At 46.2% G+C, this 23852-nt stretch overlaps 1 protein-coding gene across 6 annotated transcripts in view; it reads right to left on the reverse strand.

Annotated features, from left to right (window-relative positions):
* Positions 1-12846: 12846 nt before the first annotated feature.
* LOC119164164 (serine/threonine-protein phosphatase 2A 56 kDa regulatory subunit epsilon isoform) overlaps positions 12847-23852 on the reverse strand; it is a 61289-nt gene continuing 50283 nt past the window's right edge. For all 6 annotated transcript variants that reach the window (XM_037416285.2, XM_037416284.2, XM_037416283.2 and 3 more), the window contains exons 8-10: positions 20569-20688; positions 19526-19755; positions 12847-18283 (exon numbers count right to left, since the gene is read on the reverse strand). In XM_037416285.2, coding sequence (XP_037272182.1) covers positions 18103-18283; positions 19526-19755; positions 20569-20688 — 531 coding nt within the window. In that variant the 3' untranslated portion in view covers positions 12847-18102. The remainder of the gene's footprint in view (positions 18284-19525; positions 19756-20568; positions 20689-23852) is intronic.

Here is a 23852-nt window from a genome sequence, read left to right on the forward strand (position 1 = left end):
TTCACTGGCAACCCCGTATATATTACGCACTGGATCTCGACCTCCTACCTAGAGCCGATGGGAGATTTCTCCTGTGCGTTGTTGAAGATTAAAAAATTGGTAGCGTGCGCGCTAACAAACAGCGGACTGCGGGTCTCTGAGTCCAATCGGCATCTTCTGTCTTTCATTGCTCATTAGCAGCGATTGGCATGTTCCACTAAGAAGTAGCGGTACATCACTGCGTGCTGATGAATCTAAGTTTGAGCGACACTTCAGTGAAGCATATGTTTTCTTTTTTGTAATTTCGAGTGAGTTCCGCCTTTTATTGCCAACCTACGCTCACAAATCAAGATAATTCAAGCTCGTAGAGCACGTATTAACACCCACGCAGCTACATAGCACAAAACAGCTAAGCCAGAAATCAAGAACAAGTCATCCTTCAATGTACAAGGTTGATTTATCATGTTGGAAGATTCATGAAGAACTGCTACAATATTATGTTTTTTATGTGCGATGCTTCGATTACTTCCTGAATTGTCTAGAGAGTATGTTTCGAAATGATGATTGTTAGATTGTTCTGTGGCGCACAGCCGAACTTCTCACAATGCGTCTTCTTCACTGTTCTAAAATCATGCATCCATAACAGCTCGCCGAACTTTCAGTTCTGCATAACGAAGATGAAAAGTTTATTCCCGTCCCTCCGTCTCTCCCTTCCAGAGATTTTCAGCTTTGCATGTGTATACAAGGGGGTTCAAAAGTTCCCATACCACGCTTCCGAAGGATTACATGGAGTAATGGCCTGGGAACGTTTCACCCACCTGTATATGTACAAGTACACAAACAGAGAAAACGTAGGAAGGACTGCCCCCCCCCCCCATTACCCTTCCTAACAAAGAAAAAGAACTTGATTCAGGAAGTTTTGGGACAAGTGGTGATAAGCTCGATGGGTGGTGCCAGAGCTCCGCTGGGTGGGTCCAGGGCTCCGCTGGCTACTACCAGCTGCCTGACGTGCCCCAGAAGCCCAAGCTTTACCTCTGACTCAGAGATGGCGAGCTGTACCTTCCATTCCTCGAATGATTTAGACATCCTGTATTTGACCTGAAAAAATATCTAAATTTGGTAGTCGAGTTTGGCAACCCCCTAAAATGTGGTAGAGTGATGGCGAGCCGCCACACTATGAACAGGCTGGCCCACACAGCTTTGGAAAAATGTTGTTTAACCTTCCCATGTTGGAAAAGACCCTCGTTTGAATCCTACGAAAGTCAATCGCGTCCTCTCCTTCTAAGGATTTGTGGATGGTGCTGTACTTTTGTCGAGTGCATCGCTGGTTAGCGACAACTTCACGAGAGGTCATTCTGGATTGGTCGTTGTCCTCCTCGTTAGTTTCCTCCCGGAGTGTTTCCAAAGGTTGAAAGTGCGGTAAAGGCTCTGTTTGGTTCGTGAGTGAGTCAGTGAAACAACTTTATTGTTGATGCAGCATAAAGGGGAAAGAGGTGGAGGAATTAAAGCAAGACTCTAGCGTGCTCGGACGTCCTGGAGCAGCAACCTACTTGCGTCAAACCCGTGGGGGCACCGCTTTCGGCCACTGGCGTTCCAGGATGCCAAGACCTTGCTGGACCACGTCTCTTTGATTGCCTGGCTCTTGGCTCATGATTTTGCTGCTTATGATAATTGGCATTGCTTCTTGATTACCCGGTGGTGGTGCACAGTCCCAGAGAAGGTGTCGCTGTCTAGCTCGCGCCTTCTTGCAGTGTTGGCATATATCTGTGGAATATACCTCCGGGTGTGAGGAACTTCCGTGAGGTTCGTGAGGAAATTCCGGTTATGCCCTTTTTCAGCCCGACCGTTAAGAAGAATAATCATCTGTTACATGTAAGTTGCACAAGGATGAAAAAGTTTATTGTGTTGCGTTGTATTCGCATACAGGCGCTACGCTGCCAAGAAGAGTAAAGAGGGTTGCATCTGCAAAAATTCACAGCTTCGTGGCAAAGGCGAAGCAATGAATCCGATAGCAATAAATTAAAACGTCACGCAAAGAATGGCAAGCAGATCGAAACGTGCCCCGCGTTGCTCACGCACAGATAACGCACGAAACATACTCACAGGTACAGATGAAAGCGAATAAGTGTCTCCATTGCTAATTCAATGTGTTTAAAAAGCGCGTCCTTTTCACAAACGGAGACTGTGCAGCGAGTGCAGTAACCTTTGTGTGCCCGGTAACTACAACAGAATCATTCCGGTGAAAGCCCAAGGCGTACGATTCTCCCCACCACGAGATAAGCGCGCACATGCTTGAGCGTCTACCACCCCTTCCCCCTCTGCGGGGCAAAGTACGCGTGGGAGATCAACACATGAGCACTCATCGCTGCGTCATGACGATCTGGCGAATCGCGCACACTTCGTCATCTCGCTCGTAATGCTGAAAACACGATAGTTCCCCCGAGATGGGCATTGCCAGCGGTAAGTGGTAGATATAAATAGCTTGCCATTTCAACGTTGACAGAGATGCTCCTTCGTGGCTCAGTGGCTATCGACACGTACTCACATCCAAGAAGTCGGACGTTCGATTACACGTGCTTACTGCACTCTACTTTTAGTTTATTTTTTTATTTCTTGCGTTTTTATTATATAGATGCGAATGCATATACGGTTAATTACGACAATCGCTGACGACAACAGCCAAATCCAGCTGAGAGTGTCATATAATTGCTAGAAGTCATATAATTGTTATCGCAATAAAATAACGAAGACAGGTACAGTCACCTACGGCATAAAACAAAATGCAGAAGCTGACTTCTCCTTACAAAGACTTACAGTGCGGTGAAGAAAGCTTTAGGGAAGCACTTGCGTTTCACGTTAAGGTTGACAAAGGGCCTTTTTACGTTACACGCGCCATGTTTTTTTGGGAGGTCACCGGGTGGCGCCATTTGCAAAGTGTCAGGAAAAATGTCTGGCCCCCGAAATTTCCTGCTGACAAGTTCGAAGGCCACTGACTCCCATTTTCGATTTCGGCTATCTTCACAGGAGGAACTTTCGGATTTGAAAAATGCTCATTGCGAAGGCACATGGACTTCAACAGTGTGGCAGTAAGCACTTGAGAATCTTCAATACCATGAAAACACAGAAAATAGTCTGAAAAACATATCAGTAAACCAGCGTACGCCTCAGAAGACATCTGTTGCCAGGCTATTCTTGAGTTTGGTCCACTGTCTGTACAAGAATGACGGAGAAAGTAATTATAGAACCAGCCATCTGAAAATAAACGGAAATTAAAGAAATTAGGAAACTGTAGTAGTAAAATCGGCATGTCGCTTTCATGTAATGTAGACAGTAAAATCAGCATTATATAAAAATAGTTTCGTATGTTCACTTTTTTTTTGCGAGTGAGATGGCTCTGTTAAAAAGCAAAAAAAAAATGCTTATCTCTTTATGAAACAACGTGTTATTCGAAAACTTGACATATCTGTGCACTATTAGCAACAAGGACCTACTCTTATGCTTTCCGTGTTCAGTTCATGAGCTGTAGTTTGTACCCTGCGTTACTAATAAAAGCACTGTCATCAGCGAATCACAGGTTACTAAGGTACTCTCCTTTAACTTCTATCCCATTACTAGCTGTAATATATGTTAACTTCCTTTTGTAAATTCAAGTCTAAGCAGAATATGAGTTACGACCAACACGTGTAAAAATCATTCATCAGCACATCATAAAACGAAGCATGAGAACTTTTTCGCTCATTCATTTGCTTGTCATTGCAGCGTCGCACGACGAAGCGTACGGCAATAACAGTGCGTTTATTTGAGGGATATGAGAGGGATGGAGCTCCCTCTCCCCCCCCCCTAAATTATCGCATCCTTCCTCATATAATCCCAGCCTCCCTGCCCCCCACCCCCCCCTAACAAGAATCATGTGCCGTAATTGCATGCCCACCCCCTCTAACCTCCAGTAAAAAGATTCTGGCGCTGCCTCTGTAGTTCATGACCATCAACGAGCTGAGGTGGAGAGAGAACGTGAGTCATTGTACTTTAACATAGCGTGTCACTTCCAGAGCCGGAGGAAAAGTAAATAAAAGATCAACATTTCCCCAGGAATACTTCTACACCACTTTAATATTGCACGTCCTCAGCGGTATAAGCTATTACCGTTGTGGTAACAACGTCAAGGCCATTCACGCTGTTGCCATTATGGTCCCTATTACCATTTCACAGATCACTCACAAGCAGCACCGGTAACGTCAACTTACCGTCACGATGAGGGGCGTGTCAAGCTTGAAAAAGTTGCCGCACTGCAGTGCCATCTCAGGCGGCTGAACAGCGTCATAAAGAAATCGCACCTGGAAGGCAAGGCGTTGTGCCCTCTAGGTCAAGACTCGTAGCACAGTCAAACTTCACTAGAACAAAGTAGCGCCTGGACCGTAAATTAGTTCGCTATATCCGATATTCGTTGTAGCAGTAGAAACAAGGATAGTGTCTAACAAATTGGCAATCCGGCTCGCGCACGATGCAGGGTACTGGAACGCATTATTCTAGGCTACATATCCGCGGTCAACGAGGTAATCCTTATTTACCTTCTTTTGACATTTCAAACCCAACACAGCAGAACAACCAAAGATGCAATCGCAACAGAACAAAGTTCGCATGGCAAGACAAACTTGCGTTGACATTTATTTGAGCAAGAATGCGCTGGTGGGAATCTGTGTGAAAAATGTGACCATGAGTTGACTTTCGATGTTTACTTCGCTTTTCACGCTCGAATTCGGAGCCATGCGCGAACCAACTGTTTGTTTCTTTGTCACAGCCGATATCGTGGCGGCTTCATCATTTCCTGATTAGTTTTATAAAGGATGTCACTAAAATGAAGCGTGGCCAGCTAAAGTTCGTGTTTAGTTTGCTATATCCGATAATTAACTATATTAGCGTTCGCTATGACGAAGTTGGATGAGGTCATGACGTGCGGCACCCTTTCGGCGGGATCACGATCGCACTGGTGTAACTCTACGTTATGTGTCATTCTAGCATTGAAGAGCGCGGTGCCTGCACGCGCTAACAATGCAGTTCACGATGCCGAACTCAGCCAACGATCGTAAGCCGAGGTGGCGTCACAAGCCACATTGGGCTTGCGACATGAGTTTCTCGAGCATAGTAGGCGATTTCTACCACACTTTGAAGCTTAATTGTAAATTCCACACCAAGTAAAGTGCTATAATGAATCGTTCGCATGTTCGCAGGAGCTTCGGCTACAGATCTGCAGCATTTTCTGACCATGTTCGAAAGGTGTAACCGTCCCCCTTTTATATTTCGTACCTGTTCAATGTAGCACTCTGGCGAGTCCTTTATCGCCATGGTCTTGAGGATCGCTTTCATGCGGCTAGCCTGGTACAAGAGATTCGAAGGGAGCGATCAGTGAGAGCTTTTTTTTTTTTTGAAACACAGACACGCGTCACACTTCGCGTTTGTCATTTTCTTGAGCTAGCGCGTAGTTTTCATATGTAAAAGCTACATCCAATTGAAGCTAAAGTAAGTTAAAAGAAAAAAAATAATCCCGTGTCTTCACACTCTCTCAGCACGTTAAACAATGATTTTGGTTCGGCGAAAACATCATACTAAGGCGTTCTAAAGTTCTACAAACAGCCTGAATGTATTACGGCAGTTTTCCCTATTTTCACCTTCGTTTGGCGAATATATAATCAAACTTCCTCTTCACTTTGTTTTATTCTATAGTTATTACGAAAAAATATTGAGGTATGAAGTTTTACAACGTAGCTTAACAAAGTTTTGCAAGGTAGCGTTCAAAGCTCAGGCGCTTCTAGGGCACCAGGTCACGTGATGCGCACTGACAGCTGTCTAAAGCGCCGTCACGTGGCTAGACAATAAGGAGAAGAAGATAAGTTCACTCGACCTTCCCTGACCTCAATCTCCCGAACCATCTTTCTTGCTCAAACTACTTCCTAACACGCTGGTACCTCAAGATGGCGGCCACAGTCGCATCAATTAAACTATCTAGGACGCATCCCGGAACTTATACAGCCGCTGCACGCACGAGTCATATGCTATCCGCAAACAGATCGTTGCCATGTAGCAGTAGATACCTTTATCATACCCAGAGATAGAGAAAGATAAAAGAGAGACAGGGATTTTAAAGAGTGAAAGAGCAGAAGAGTTAGTGGCAGTGGAGGAAAAAAACGATATTGGGCGTGACCTCCTCGATTAGCTCCGGCAGTGCACCTTCGCGCAGCCGCAACGAATCGTGGAGGCCATGCAGCTTGTTACAGGACGATGGTAGCGACATCTTATGACGCTTCGTCAAAACACAGAAAATTTCGAAACATTTTTTTGTCGCAATCGTGACTGTCTTCTTGTCCAATCTAGCTTGTTCGCGATCGTGCTGCGGTCGCAAATTTACAAAAGCAGCGAACTACGCTCGGTTGTTTTATCACTCACTTCGTGTTTCGCTCATTAGGCTCAGCGCCACTAGATGGAGCCGCCGACTCGGCCGCTGACGTTCACGTTTCAGCTCACCGGGCCCAGTCCGCAAGATACAAGTTAGCGGACAAGCCAAAACGTTCTTTTTATGTCTAAGCAATTAGGGAGCTAGCGTTCAAGAGTTCGCAAGATTTTCACTGTCCGCACCACATTTATAGTCGGTTACTACCTCAGCACAAATATAATCTTCGCCCGAAAGACTGCGGAGCACTTATCAATCACCTATTTAAGAAAGTAGTGCAAGCTGTATTCCTTTCGAAGAGTAAGTACTTTTTCTGTATTACAGTAAGTACCCCGAACACTGACCTGGGTTCCAAGAGAAGGCAAACGCGTGAGGGAGAGACAGAAAATCAGGTGGGCAGATAAGATTAAGAAGTTTGCAGGTATACCATGACAGTAGAAAGCACAGAAGCGGGTTGATTGGCTAAACGTGGGAGATGCATTTGCCTTAGAATGGGAGTAGTCAGGCTGATGAGAGTGATGACCGAACACAAAAGGTTTGTCGTTCCTACCTCAAGTAGGACATTGACTAAGCAGTGATATCAGAATCTCTGATATCACTGCTCTGAATCTGCCGGAGCATTCAAGTTTTCGAAAAACGAGCGACGCGAACATTTGTCTGAAACGCCAAGTCAAATATCTGAAACGCGCGAAAATTATTTGACTCCGCGGGAATAAACACATGTGATTGAACGAAACATCTGTGCAGGAATTGTAGGTTCTAGTTCACTTGTCTATGATCATTCTATGATGCAAGTTCTTATGCATTCTAGCACGTTTTTGCAGGGTGGGACCATGATGGCTTCGGTTGGACCTTGCATTTATTCCTAAGTTGTAAACGGCTATGTGTTATACCTCGTTGACCATCGCCTGGCTCAACATGGACAGTTCCACAAAGTCCAGCGCCTGGTAAGTGCTGAAGACGGCCGACAAGAATATCCCTTCCCCCGACATCAACTTGAAGAACGATGCAGCAGCGTCCACAGACATCGACGCCAACACGTTGACGCCTGCCAACAGAAGCGGCCATTTGCAAATGCTCTCCAAGCGGCTCTTCAGGTTTCTGATGGCACATAAGTTAGACCTGACCTGTTGAAGCTGACTCGCACTCTGCATTCGAAAAGAGGGATCTGGCTTTCCGGCAACGAGTGTCAGTTCTTCGTTCTGCGCTCGAACGTACGCCACCAACACCTCGCAGCAGGGTCGCATTACTATGGAGTAGACAGTGTCATGCGGAATATAGAGCATAAGGTTTAGGACAGTGACAACCTGTAGTAACGTTCTGGAAGCGAGTGAAGGCGTCTCGTTGTAGTGTCCGGTGAGGTACGCGAAGGTCATGGCCGCCGCGGCGCAGTAAACGGCTACCATGACCACCCTGAGCACCAAGGATACCTTGGACATGGCGAAGAAGTCCCTGGACCACCGAAATCTACTGTCCCGTTCGAAGCCCTGCGCGGCTCGGAAGAACTCCAGATATTGGGACGCCTTGGACGCTGAGGTGGCGACGTTCACTGCCACCTTCAGTTGGGTGAATCCGTAGATGAGGATGTAGGAGATCTTGGTAGACCTGTGGCTCCCTTGAAACTCGTTACCGGTTCCCATTAGTATGTAGACAAACTCGCCAGCGAAAAGTGCCAGAACGCAGCCCGAAGCGTACAGCGTGTACCAGCTTTTAAGGGTAGCCCTGGCTTTGTCGGGCCCGCGATGCAAGCCCCGAACATGCAAAGTGCCGGTGAAATGGCACAGGAGGCCATACCATTTGAAGTGGCCGGCCATGGAGCAGGTCATTCTGTCAGACCACTCACACGTGTCACCGCTAGGCCTTGATTACTCAGAAAACGCGTAGAGACACGTCGTTCGCTTTTACCAAGTTGCCAGCGTGCGAACGTCATTCGCTTTAGTCACGTTCTGCCACAAATTGGGGGTTCGGGAGCAATAGGAGCAAACTTGTTCGTCACAAGTCGAGTAAACAAGCATAAAAGGGGTTACAATCGACATTGGCGTCTTTCAAGAACAAAATTAATGATAATAATGCCACCAGCTTTTGTGGGTCGCGTCAATTTTGTGAAAGTGCACTTCGTGTTGATTAAACTCGCCTCTCTGCTGGCACTGAAATGTTGTTGACATCGATTTCGAGCCAACTCAATGCTCTTATTTGATTACGCGTCAACATTCTCGCGTGTGCAAAGGGCGGACCTCCACAAGCAGCCATGTTCGCAACAAGGGCAACATCTAACAATAAAAAAAGGAAGCTTGCCCTAAAACCACAATTGACCTTCACCAAGTAACTCAGCAGCAAGTAATACAGGCCTTGACCCATAACCCAGTGTGGATTATGGGCAATAAGATCAATCAGTTCATGAGCTCGAACATCAAATAGTTTGTTCTGAAAGCTGGCAAACGCTTGTAAGAGGCTTAGCGCGTGCAGTCATAATTTTCGCTCTATAAGAGATCATATATCAAGCACGGCTTGCTTCACTGCAATGGCTACTTCAGTAATTAGTTAAATTATGAAGCTTACATTCGTAGACTGCGAACTAATTGCTCCAGAATAAGTCTATCTAAGATCTCCGAAAGTTTTAGTCATTGTCGTTACGTTCCATATATGTAAGAACATATAAATGACTTTTTTACTACTTGATGTTTGTTAACGTGCGTACAAAGAAATCAAGGCAGACTAGCGTTCTCGAATTCCTGACTCCATCAAAATGTGGCTGCAGCGACTTGAAAACGAACTCGCGTTCAGCAGCGCGAAGTTGACAACCACGAGCGGCGATTGCGAGATATCAAGTATAAGTTAACCTGCTATCTGCTATAGCCTAATGCATACTCACCAGGAACCAGTCGGAAACCAGATGGAACCACTTCCTTCGAAACAGGGACCAGCTGATTCTACTTGGTCTCCTGCTTGTCCCTGTTGGGTATGAAGCGAACTACATAGCGTATATCTCTGTTTCTACTAGATGTCTCACAATCTCCCTGAATGGTCAAGCTTACACAAGTCGCAACCAGATGGTGCCAGTTTCCGCCTCCATCGGAAATGCAGCCTGGATTCGAACCCGCGACCTGCGGGTCAGCAGCCGAGTACCTTAGCCACTAGACCACCACGGCGGGGCAAATTGCATGTGTTCACCTGCACGTCTATACGTACATAATCAGATTGAATCTGCAGCGGCTGGCAATCTATTCAGTGGCGTTCACTAGCTCAAAGCTATGTCATCAACCACGCGCGGCAGTAACGAGAAATTGAGTATATAAAAACACCGTAAACTACTTTACACCCACCCGGGATGAGTTCAAAATCAGGCGGAACCAGTTGATTCCAGATAGAGTCAAACTGGCTTTATCTGGATTCCCGTTGATCTGTTTTGAGTATGAAATGGGCTACAGACTAAATAACAGAGTTTCCACTAGATATCTTACAACCACACCGGACGGTCGCACTAGGACCAGTTGGAATTGGTTGGTCCCAGTTCATTAGTAGCGCCACATGTTCCCCTGCAGGTTACGCATAAGTACAGTGGCCTGACCGAATGTGTTTGTTCCACGAGCGCTTAGCTATTCATTATGCATGTTCGTGCATGTTTGTATGTGTCTGTTATATACGCATGCAAAATCAAAAATTTTGGGGGTCATGTGAACAACCCCTCTGCTTGCGACCCACATCAGATATGTCTGTTGCGAACCACATCTCATGATGTTCTGAACATTTACTTCAATATTTCTGACCTGAGGCAGCCAGCTCGAGCTGCGAAAAGCAAAAGGGCTGCCCCTAGCGTCGTCGAAACATTCCTTCCTCCATTTACCGTTATCAAGCGGTGGAAGCTATTGCTTGAGTCCCTCCATCGAACTAGAGCGAGTTTACGACGTGCTGTGTCGTTTCGCGAGTATTTCTCTACTTAGCATGTGAGGGCAACATGATCACCATTACGCCGCAGCAGTATTTTTATAGTAGGCTTCAGCTTTTGCTATAATTGCTCCGTATTCTCCTCGTTCAACCACTACAACACTAGGTGGCGACAAAATCCAGCCACTCACCTTTACGCCCACCACAACCGCTAACGGACAAGCGATGAATAAGCTTGCGTGCAACCTTTTCGGCCTATGCATGCTTCAACTACGACACATTGTACACACCATTAGTAAACGGTGTAACCTGTCTCGGCAAATGACTTTGATATCTCAACGATAAGTGACTATCGGCATCAACATGGTGCAAAAAATCTAATGACGTCACAGATTGCTTTCGGAAGGGAGAGATCAGGCAAATCAGAGAGATTTCCTGCGCCTTCCAGACGTCTCAGGCAAGTGCACAATAGAACATGCGACTCTTAATCCTCTCAGACGCCACCTCTGAAGAACTGTCCGTATATGTGTCAAATCAATATGTTACTTCGAGGGACACAGTATACTGTGATATGTCCATTTAATGCATGCTATATTAACTAATTCTTGTAAGTAAATACCTGTCCTGAAGTCTCAGGTGCTCCATTGGCAATAATAAAATCTCTGGCTAAAAATTTATTGCGAATTATTTTTGGCTACGTTCACTTCGAGCAAAAATATAAAAATTTCCCCCACCTCACCGGAGGCAATCGTGAGGAAATGCGAATGCATTGCAGAGCGTACATAAATGTGTTTCGCACGTGAGAACCCAGCGTCAGAATATTCTTTTTTTTTCTTACACCGTGCAGCTAATAAAGCCGTTCGTCACACGTGGCATTTTTCTGTCGTGAGAAATGCGAGTGCGTTTCCAGCTCTAGTAGCTAGCGTGCACGGCTAAAAATACTATGAAGTGAACAGAACAGACAGCGTTCTCGGCTCCGTGTTCGCGCTTTTCTGCGGCGTCTCGAGCACATATTTCCGGATGTTCGTGAGAGGCGCCCTGCCAGCGAACGGTCGAGAGTGAGGCGCGAGCGGCCGGGAAAATGTGGCGCAGGGAGGTGAGCGAACGGCGAAACACTGCACCTACCCTCTGTTACACTTTCGCACCACATGCTCCGGTTGCTAGGGGCAAGGATAAGCGCTGGCGGCCTCATCTGTCGCTGTGGGAGGAGAGTGAAAGCGGCGCCGCGGACAACGCCGGATGCCTGACATAGGCCAACTAAGAAATGCATTCGCATTTTTCATTCGGCAGATCCCACGTACCTTGGGAATCGACGTCATATGCGAGGCATGCGGAGTGAAGGCGACCATGTGGCAATTTTTTCATCGAGCGACACGTTATGGAATGACGCAAAATATGCGTGCAAGTGTTGTACGCACAGACATCCATTGAACATTCGCAAATGTTTGTATTGTGACGGCCTCACGGTCGCACAGAAGAAGTGAGACACCCCTTCCCATCTTGGTGAAACGTTATCATGTTGCGTGTAAGAAAGTGGTGCGCTGGTGCGAGACCGAGCCCTAGAGGCCGCACAGTCGCCGAAATATAGTTGTTTGACCTCCAGGGAAGCACTAGTCGCTTCTCTGTACAGATTTCAAGCTGCGCTCGCGTCCCGCACACTATAAACAGTTGTTTGCACTTGCGCAACGATGCCAGCAGGAACATGCATATCAGCAACACCAGAAGCGATAAGCTGATCTGAAGCTCTGGTGCTAGCGAGGATGGTAGCCCTGGATACTGCTAGAATAATAAACTTGAGCGGATGGCACCCAATACCGTTGACGTTAATCCGACGTGACGGCTGTATAGGAGTACATATGCAATGTTTATGAAAGTGCATTGCTGGGGTTCAATTCCTGCTGAGAACCTGACGTTTATTCGATACAGTTGTCGGGTCAACGCTGCTGTCTGCTACCGGTGGCAGCTACCTGTGCGTGTCATTGCCGTTCCTGGGTAGAATAAGTGTCAATAACATTCGACACATACCCACCCGCGGGTATGTGCCACTGATTGGCATAGTGTTTCACGACGTACACATTTAGACACTAATCATGTCTTGACCAGCACGTCATGTTCGTCAAGCAATCTTACCTTCCCATACTGATTTGGTCCACGCCATGCTATGGAGTTGATCCCGAGAGCATTCAGACGTAAGCGGAAAGATACGTAGATAGACGCCAGAAGTGCCTGCAGTACGAAAAGTTAAAAGTTTAACGTTTTACAATGCTTGCTGGAAGCGGCACGTCGAACGTCGTAGTGCCTTGAGCGAAGTGATCATATCGAACAGTGCATTGCAAAATGAAATAAATTGAAGACAAATTTATTATGCAAAAGGTTCAACATCTCAAGCGCGATATATCTTGAAGACTCGAATGAACCAGGATCCTACGCGGGCAGCACAATGCGCACTCGAAGTCCCTAGAAATGTCTAGAAAACCGGGGACTTCACGCACATTAAGAAGCGACATGGCATAATCCGCACACAGTGACAGCAGTGATCAGTGGACATGTCACAAATTTTTTTATTACTCCTTTTTCATTTTTATACAGCACATCACCCATCCTCACAGTTTGTGACAAGTGATGCTTTACAAGTCACTGGTTAATAGTTAATAATTAAGGGTGAAGGTGTTCTCTCACGAAATGAAAACAAAAACAAAAGGTGTCATCTAGCGACTCACGTTTCAGGCGCTGCCAGTGTTTTCTTCACCACCGGCTTTTCACAGTGAGTCAGGAAAATAAAGGACGAGGCGGTGTGAATAATAAAAAAAAAGTTCTCCACAAGGCAGAGGAGGTAATAAACATATAAACAACAGGCCACACTCCATCATTACTTCAGTCGTATTATATTCACGTACGTCGTTTTTTTTCTTACCCCAGGATCAACAGTGTATCATCGCCCAAACATCATCACCTACGCTGTGTGAGGTGGGCAAGTTACACATACGAAGTCAGAAAAGTAAAACTCGCTACCTCAACGAACTGCGCTATTTACTTGTATGTTACACATTCAACGGCAGCTGTGGGAAGAGAAAAGGTAGGGAAGGGTCAGAAGGAAAGTCAGTATGCCGGAAAAAGGAACCTCCGGAAGCGTATATATCAGCTTTTTTTTCTCCTCCCACTCCACCGAACACTTCCTGTCTTGTTCGCTTTCAGTGCAAAGGGGCGATACTCTGGACACAACATTCCCGCCATCATCTTGCCCAAGTCCGCCATTCCTGTCCCCAACCAATTGGAAAAAGCACACCGTTACTTAATAAAAAGCAAGACATTACGAAGTGGCGGACCAGGCCACTAAAACCGGCATGTGTCCGGAATTGCACCCGAGAAATGCAGCAGGAAGGATTATAGTAGTGGAAACTCTTCGCTCTCGCAGTCTGCGACGTCTCGTGAGACATCGATGCACAGCGCTCCTTCACGACGCAGGCGTGTACTATGAGCATAGCCCCGAACGTTACAAAGAAAGGAAGATGACTCGATCCTCTCCGGAAATAAACCTACACGGCTATGACGACTTTACGCGGACACTGCTTGGTCCAGCGCCACGTCATTTGACGTATTTCTGGTGGTCATGCTGCCACAGTCGCCCCAACGTGTCACCCCACCCCCCGTATCTCTGGCAACGGGTTAACAGGACGGCACGCAACCGCTAGCTTGCAAAATAAATGTTGCTCATCAAAGCAAGACCCTCCTTCCAGTACCCTTCTAATTTCCAGCATCCTTCAGGGTCAGAAAGAACAGTTATTGTATGACTGGGAGAGAAGCGAGAGAAGTGGACAGAGGCTTGTTGTAGAGGAAGTGACGACCATGCAAGGCATAAAGTGTACAAAGTCTTTGGAAAACTGTTACTCACAAGAAACTGTGCAGTTAAGGCTAACTTGCCACGGTGACGAAACGACCGACGTCAAAAAGCGTTGCATGGCAGGAAAAAAAATGAACTGACGCTCGTTCGAAGACATCTTTACAGGAGAGGCTCGCCACTGCATGAAGGTTCGATTACTCCATCCCACTACATTTGTCCGCCGCAGAACGCTTATGCTTCCCAGGTACCGCAGACTTTCAGAGGTGAACAATGAAAGATGGCGAGAAGTGAACACAATGAATTACAATGAACAAACAGGAGGGAGGGAGTTCAAGAAATGCGAACAAACTTATGGGTGAAATGAAGTTTCCGGGAGGTGCCACCGGTCCAAAAACGGATCTTCCCGGATTTGAAATTCGGGCCGACGTATCCTTATGGTAAGAACTTTCGACACACGCTGGCGCACACACACATCACTCCTGTTGATGCAAGGGCTGTTCGTCCGGAGCCGAAAAATCCATTGCGACGATCGAAACATAGCTCGGACAAGCGAGGCCATTGGTTTAAGCCGAACTGAGCCCATATATGCGAAACCTGCAGCAACTCAGTCCTAGCAACTAAAGTTGCTTTTCTATATATATATTTATATATATATATATATAACAAAAAGAAATCTCAGCAGTTTGGAAAATGTAGTGGTGAATGCTGAAACAATTGCAGACATGACACTATTGATCAAAATGTTTCCTTCTTGACAGTTTCAAGAGCTAGTTCCAATCTCCAAATGATTCACACATTGCAGTTAGTGAGGTCCTCCACACACAAACATCATTGCTACATTTATTCAGAAATAATGTTAATCATAAAAAAATGCATGACAGCAAATAAAATTAGACAGGAAAAACCACTGGGGGTAGTGAACCGAGATTTGCATTGCAGGCTTTAACAATGCTGTACTCAATGTACTCTAATGCAAAAATTTTTATGGCTCTTCAAACTTCTTACTACCTCTTAATACAAAAAAAAAAGTACCGCTTATAAACCAGAAAAAGTGGCCCGTTACTTTTTCACCTCAAGCACACCTCGTATTATAAAAAAAAATCACTCCGAAGGACGAAACATAATTTAAGATGCATGACTAACACATTTGGCATCACCGAGGCTAAACTCCCAGACAAATTATGGCCCGCACCATTTATCCAGTACTAGACGGCATGACTCGCATAGAAATTGCAGAAGAAAATGAAGCAGAAATTCATTGCACTGCGCCTAAATGGGCAAGGTAAATGTGGGAGTGGAAAGCCATGTTGCAGACATGTCAGACGTTGTTTCCACACTGCACTGTGCTTTCGTGTACGCAGAAACTGGCATCTTCCCTAACCTGCCAAAGCGAGCATCTCTCGCGCTGTCTGCCTGCAGACTCTGCTTCAGCTCCTGTGACTACCGCATTCTTGCACTGACAGCAAGCGTACATATGCATTCAAAAATGTGCATTGCAAAAAGCTTGCTCACTACCACCACAAATTATACGAGAAAGCCCCTTTTGCAAATTTGCACAACAAATGCAGTCTTGCTTGCAAAGTAGTTCAGTGCCCACCAAAAGAGCACTGATGTTATAAAGCGGTCCCCGTAACCATTTCAGACTGTGACACCGCATTTCAAGGCCCTGAACTACAACGCGACCTACAGGCACGTTACAAAGACACACCGTTGAAGACTGTTCCCTATGAGCGCGGCAGCTAAAATTTAGTGATATGACATTATACCGCAAGTTTGCAACCACATCTAGTATACATACAAAAAGAAACCGTGTAGATGTGCTTTCGAGCAATTAACACTACTCTACATCTAGACGTCACAAGCTTATGCTGAAAATGAAACGTTCTGTATCACACTCTGCGTACGATCAAAAATGCAGATACAAAAAAAAACTAAGTACCACGCTACACACAGAGTAGAGCTAATAATATGGAATCGGCATCATCTCTTTCGAGCAACCGCAATGTCTTCAACGTTTTGTGTTGAGCGCGGTTTTCGAGGATGATGAAATGATGTTTACTGGCCACTGCTATCAGTTTATCTGGCTTGGACAGAGAAAGATGGCAACTATCCAGCACAGTCGATGGGGCACCCAGAAATAAACAACACTGCTATGCAGGAGCCGTCCAGTAAATTTCAACTATTCCGCGACTTCAGCTACGCCATCGCAACTTGATGGGAACCGTGAATTTCCAGTTGTCTTATAATCAAATGACTGCGTAAGCAAGCATAAGCTCATTCAAACGCTTTCTAGCATCCCGACCACAAGTGGTAGCCATACCGTCACAGCAAATAAAACAGACCAATGACACAAACCCATATTCCAACCTTGTTTCACAGCGATGTTATGCACAACATAGTACGCACTCGTCTGTTAATCACATGGTTTGCATCGAGAAAGTGCTGTGAAACGATTTCTAAAAGAACAAAAAAGACTTGACAAAAAGCCCATTTAACGATGACACTCACCGAGAAAGGAAAAAGAACAACAATACACCCCTTTTCAGAGTTAACTTCTCACAATGTGAAAAACACTTCGCTACAGGCTTGCATCGCACGCAACAAATCCGATCAAGAGTCTGTAGAGAAACAACAACAGGAAAAAAAGAAAGAAAGATAGGTATGAACTCGCTGTACACAGATATTCTGCACAAGACACAGTACCGTAAGAAAAAAAAAACTAAAGTACGCATGAATACGAAAAGTAAATGTGCCGACCCAGGCCACTTTTGTCGTTTGGTGCGACAGTGATCCTTGAAACATTGGTGGCAAGCGAAAAAGGGTAAGAAGACAATGAAGCCCTAAGACATGCAAGCATAGCAGTATGGAAAAAAAAAAAAAAAAAACGGGATCATCATACTACACACTGTCACACTTTCGTCTTTTTAGTTTCTGGCTCTGCGTACATCACTTTTTTCCTTCACGGCCGTTGCCGTCAGTGGTGCGTCTCGTCCTATTCCCCTCCGACTCCATCCCTTCAACTCTCGCATCCGTTGCAGCACAGCATCGCCGAAGGTTCCAGCTGGCGCACGGCACTTGCCACACACTGCCTCTCTGTCGTCACTTCCGTGTCGTCGCAACTAGTCACCACACTAGACTGCCACCCACGAACCGCGGCAGATAACTTAAAAGGGCACAGGGAAGAACGACGCGGGTCTTGTGGAGGCACAACACATTCAGGATAGCTCAGAGAGGCAGCCAAAGGTGGATCTAACCGTACGTTTCTGTCGACCAATCGTTGTTTAAAGACGGAATGGGACGTTGGGATATGAAGGCAGCTGCGTTGCGGCTTTCAGCGAAGCAGGAGACAAGAAACTAACAGCCTGCCGCATTCCAAAGCAGCATACAGTAAACACAGCAAGCCTGACGTGGTGGTGGCGGCGGTAGCTGAAAACCAGAAGCTTGAGGCTGATAAAATACTTGACAGCTAAAGATGCAAGCATGGAAATGTAGCCCCAGAAGCATTTCAGCAGTTTCTCCTGCTGCGCAGAAAGCCTCGCCTTGAGCGCCACATACAAGTCGGTGGGCAGCACAGGCTTGACAAGCTCTAGTGCTGGGGGGAGAAGAAAGAGGGTTTGGGAGAAAACTAAGAGAACTAGACATGAAAAATGCATTAGTTAAGCCGGGAGGGGGAAAAGCTTTGGGGAAAAAATTTTGTAATAAATGCGAGCAGGCTGTCACCACCTTTTTTTTCTCGCAAATTGAATTGTTGCCACTGTTTCTTTTCCATGCTGGTGCTTCTTCAGTCGTCGACTTGTGGCGGTATAACCTCTTTCCTCTCTTTGCTGAGAGAGAGCATGGCCCTTGACGTCGTCCCTCGCGCGTCTTGGAAAGGCGGGCGGGCGGTGGAGGATGGAAGGGCATGAGGGGTACCGCCGGCGCAAAGAAAGCAGATAAAAAGAAAGTTGAGAAGCTAGTTGCTGCTGCCACCGCTGTTTGTAGGTGGCGAGGTGCCCGGACGGGAGGAAGAGGACGCCACCAACGCGGAGTTTCCAGCCGTGGCGTTGTTGCCTGCCACCCGGGACCTGTGGTTCAGCTCAAGCTGGGACAGCCGCTTCCAGAGCTCATCTCGTTCCTTCTCGCGCTTCTTCTCCCTGTGAAAAGATAACAGGGAAAACGGACATCCTCTATCAAAAGAACAATAGACCACGTTCAAGTCGGTGCAAAGAAAGCAACTCTCAAAAAAGAAAAAAAAAATACTTCGGACATCTTTCTCCGAGTAAGAATAAGTGTCATCCAGCTTACCTCCGTTTTCTATCTCAAAAACTGTGCACTCTGTACTCTGCTACCGAAAACAGGGTACCTTGATGCCAGCGTTCCTTAGTAAAGAATGGTGACATGTGCCATTACATTTCGCCGGGGTACATATAGACCAACTCAACGCAGCAGCACAATAAACAGGTGCGCACATGCATGTCCATGTCTACCGATCTGACACAATTTGGTCGCAGAGCAGTTAATGGATGTCACCACCCTTAAAACAGGAGCTAACGCCGACATCGGCGCAGGCATGCCATGTCACTCCCTCTAGTGAACACGTAGTCTGTGACCGAGAAGTACTGGATATTAAAACTGTTTGCAACTGGGCTTATTGGTAATCTTGCATGTCAAATGGTTGCAGCTAAATTTATACGTACACACAAAGGAACCGTCTTCGTATTTCTTTGAGGCAATGTTTAAATTTAGCTGCAACAATTCGACATACTGGACATGCAGCGCTGACGCGAGGCAATGTGTGCCACTGTTTTGTGGCACAAAGACACCCTAAATATGCTCGGCCAAGCACAATGATGTACAATGTATACATTTCAAAGCAAAATCAGTGAACGAAACAGCGAAATATGATTGCCAAACAGACAAAAAAAAGAACAGACACTGGCTGAGGCTCACACACTGCATCGAAAGCTGGAACCACATGGAGTGTTTTTTGCGGGTAGAAGACATGACACGTTGCATTCATTGTTTTGCCGTGGCTACGAAACTGTACTGTGCAGTCACCAACGTCACAGAAAGCGCATCAGGTGATGATGATGATGATGATAGAAGCCTGCTCGAGTCCGCCACGTCGCAGATGGCGGCCCATGAAGGCACCAAAGACCGCATAGGAGCAGTTCCAGCGCAATAGTGCGGGCAACATGGCGCAGCCATTCAACCCCCGGAGTTCGGCGAGAACTCGCACGGTTCGCGAATTTTTGTGGTTTTTGCAGACTGTGCAAGGTTCCTCCGAAAAACACCAAGCGCATGCTACCGCACGCCTGCATTGTTGCCACATGCAACACCGCAGCCACAACCGATGCAACAGTGCCAGCCAGTAGCAGCAAAAGGAGAGCACTGACCTCTGCCGCTCAGACTTGTAAGCAGACGTGAGCTCGTCGAAGAGCTTGGTGTTCATCTCCATGAAGGTCTTGAGCACGTTGTAGACGAGCGCCACGATGGTCTGGTTCCAGTGCTCCTTAGAGATGCGGTACAGCGCCGGGAACATGAGCGGCATCACCACCTGATTGTTCTCCTCAATCAAGCTTAGGATGTACTCGTTGTTCCAGAAGTACAGTGCCCGCTCTGCCACCTGGAGGCGGTGAAGAGAGAGATTGGGAGAAGTTGCACAGGATTACCAAACATGTTCGTACATTGCGCTGATAACAGTATACACAGACTTTTCTGTCGTCTGATTTATGTAACGTTTCATTTCGTGCAGTAATCAGTCTGAAACACTAGCTTTTACTGTTGTTTCATATGAAATAAGATGAAAAATGCTGAACACTGAATTTCTACCTAAAAATATCACTTCCTTGTGGTTTATCAGGTTTAACACTCAAATGCGATTCTAGCCACGAGAGGCACAGTAGTGGAAGGCGATTTCAATTGCCTTGCCTGGGGTTCTCCTACATGCACTAACATCGGACAGTACACTACCTCTTGCTTTCAGCCTCTATCTATAATATTAATATTATCCGAGGCTTTACATCCCAAAACCACCATATCACCACAAAGTATGCCATAGCAGAGGACTCCCAGAATTTAGACCATCCGATGTTTTTAATGTGCACTGAGATCGCACAGAACACAAGCCTCTGGCATTTCACCTACATCAATGCGACCATCACATCTGCGATCGAACCTGCGACCTTTGCAGCAGCAACCGAGTAGCACAATCACTACGCCACCTTGACTGACCCCCACCCCTATCAGAACACAGCCACCATAGCCGGGATTGAATGTGCACCTTTCAGGCCAGCACTCTAAATACTGAACCACTACTTTTGCCATGTAAACATTACTCTAGTACGTCTTAATTGACACAGCATAGTCAAGACGCTGGCACTTGGCTTTCAAGTGAAACGCAGCCCACAAAGACAAAAGGAAGGAAAGGAGTGCTCACCTGAAAGTGTGGGCTACAGACACACTTGGCTATTTGCTTGAAAAGGGGTTCCTGAATCCTGGCAAATTGGGTTGGCTCTATCACGTCGAGGATCTCTTCTATTTCCCCGAGAAACATTACCTGCAAGCAGAGCAAAGTCAAGGTCATGCCACAGATTAGATAGAATGGAGGGGTAATCCCTAAGATAAAAAAGAAAGCTGCAGGGAAGAAAAATTTGCCAAGGGAGCAAGCAAACAACTGCACTGTTCCCCATCCAAAATCGCATCTCTGCTCTCATTGGTACAATAAAAGTTCCAACTCTATGTACAATATCATTAAAAGTCAAAGTCACTTGATCATGAATACTAAAATCGGTACAAGTCACTAGTACAATACCACATATACTCACGTAATGACCGCTTTTTTTTTTTTTTCTCCGAAAAATTGGTGCAAAGTTGGGGGTCTGTTTATTATGCAGAGCAAATTTCATGAAAACTTTTTTGGAATCGGCAAACAATGCGGTAATGCAAAAACCTTTAGGCTGCTTAACCTTTTGCAATTCACTTACGCGTACACAGTTTGGGAACAGCTTCTTTGTTGCAATTTGCTCATTATTGGTGGTTCATGGCAGTATCTTCTGCAAGCTGTCCCCACACCGCCTGCCTGCATCGACAGCGCACTAAATAAAAGAGCTTCACGTCTTTTTTTTTTTTCTCGCAACCTTTTAACCGTAACAGTGGTATATTCTGTAATCTCGAGGGGCGCTCAGGAGCGTGCGCTACTACGCACTTCGCCAACACTGTGGCAACCTCACACGACTACCACGCTGCCGCATTGACATTGCAGCGAGTAACCAGCATTACAGCAAGATACCAACAAAGCATCAAAACAAGCTACCAATAACTAGATTAATGACACAATACGGCAGCTGCATCGTTGTCAGCATGAGAACTGACTCTAGAAAAGGTAGCCTATATTTCTCGTTCCTTGAAGCAAGCGTGAATAACAAGCATGAAGAGCAAAGAGCAGCCTAAGCAAGAATCAAAGGTTCTACCATGTTGCCGAAATTGTAGCAGCTCACGATCTTTTCTGGGCGACAAGAGATCTTTTCCGATTTCAGGAAACCTGTGATGCGATGGCAATGAATGGGCCTTCGCAACAGCCACGACAGCAAATCCTGTCGTCATCGTGCAAAAATCCCGTGCTTAATGTTTCCTATTTGCAGGAAGCGACCGTTGTACATGAAATGCACGTTGCATTTGCAAAAAGAAAGGGGACATGCCACGCACAGATCACAGATAGAAAAAACATTGGAGGCACCGGGTGAACGTGGCGTGCCATAGTGGTCAGCTGCGATGTCTCTACACTCGCATCATTCGTGAACCTCGCTGTGGTGCACGAATAAATAAAAAAGAAGGGGGACGTGCCACGCACAGATAGAAAAAAAACTGAGGCAGCAAGTGAAGGTGGCATGCCATAGTGGCCGAGGGGAGTCGGCATAATACAATACAGAAAAGGTCTAACGGGCAAGGCGGCACCAGGTGTCGGTTTGGGGGACTGCACTAGATCAATGTAAGGAGTGTGTGTATTACGCAACAGAAAAAGAAATGCACATTTTAAAGGGCCACTCACCAGGTTTGACAATTTTGCGTAGACGACGCGTTCATGATCACGTCTGCCAAAATCTGCAACACTACGCGCCGCGGAAGTGGGTCAAATTTCAAGATGAAAGCTGCTCCCCCTCCCCTCTGCCGGCGCACGCGTAGAGACTGAGGGCATGACGTGGGCGTAGGAATGGCCCTACGTAATGGCAATGCGGTGACATTGGTCCTCTACGTAGACGACTCTGCCCTGACGTTGTCAACAGTATACCACGTGACATGGCAAAAATTATTTAACACAACATGCGTAGTTTATGTATTTGTTGCTTTAAGAGATGAATAAAACTTGAAATAAATAATGAGACGCAGTAAAAAATTGTGCGCGCTTTTGTTTCATTTTCTCCCGTGAAATGCCACGAGATGCGGGGCTTATGTACCAGCGTTTCGCACGCGTTCGTGTCCCCGCAGTTAGCGCATGGAGCAGACGACCGCATTGAAACGCTCCTATGGATTCGCGCACTCATTGTGCTCATCTACTCTACTGCATCTAAGCCAGCACTTCCAAACAATCCGGCAGAAAGAGGCAGAAGACCACAAAATGACGCTAGTCAACAAAGCAACGCCGCTCACGTGCTCGGTAGTTGGACTTGTTTGGGCACGTCATGCGCATGTGACCTCTTGGTCGGATGCCGGAGAAGGTGGGAAAGAGATTTGGCTCGCAAAGGCAACGCGGAGGAGCGGCAAGGGTTTCGAGCTCGCCTCCTTTCATCCTCGTTTCGCGCCGCTTCAAAAAACCCGTTTTCTCCGCTCGTGATGAACAGATTCAAAAAATTTTTGTGGCAAAATGTTCCTCATCGGACAACCAACAACTTCCACTGTCCAACTAAAATTTGTTATGGGGCCTATTGAGTAACCCTTTAACGACTGAAGTTGGGGGTGCATTTATTATGCAAGTGCATTCATTACACGAGTACATACGGCATGTTTTAATCAGTATGACACAGTATAAAACAGCAGCAATGTGTATGTATAGTATAACACAAAACAAAATAATGTGTAATGTACAGTATCACAGTAATGTTACTCAGTATAACAGTACAATTTAGTACAAATTCTCAGTACGATAGCTTCTAATCGCAATAATTCCCACCAGCAAGAGGCGAAGAAAGGAGATAGTAGCATGCACTAAGAACAGTTTGTAACTTCAGCGTACAGCTTGGCGGGACGTGTGCACGCTTGGTAAGGCCCACTTTACCTTAGTACGAGGGACACAAACTGCTTCAAAACCAGAACTACGTAAAAAAATGACAAACAAAATACTGTTTCTAGATCACAGCAACGTCCCCAGATTGATTCAATCACTGTAAGAGAGCTAATCAATAGCGTATTTCTCAAATGTTGCGTATACAGTGAAAGCTAGTTAATTCACACCTCATTAATTCGAAATTTTAAATAATTCGAAATGATCGCCGCAGTCCGGTCCGCAGTGCATAGGAGACCATGTGTAAAACGATTCGTTAATTCGAACAGAAATTGCTGCCTCTACGGATAATTCGAAGCGCGCACCGCCGAGCGTCATCATCGTCAAACACTAGTGGAAGCTTTTACGGTCGAACGATAGATGGCACGACAAGTTTTTTCGAGCTTCAAGTGGCCTCCGAGCAAAAGGCGAGCAAAGTATGGCCTCCAAAATCCAGGGAGCAA

This window comes from Rhipicephalus microplus, chromosome 8 (genome assembly GCF_043290135.1).
Source record: "Rhipicephalus microplus isolate Deutch F79 chromosome 8, USDA_Rmic, whole genome shotgun sequence".
Classification (NCBI taxonomy): Eukaryota; Metazoa; Arthropoda; class Arachnida; order Ixodida; family Ixodidae; genus Rhipicephalus; species Rhipicephalus microplus.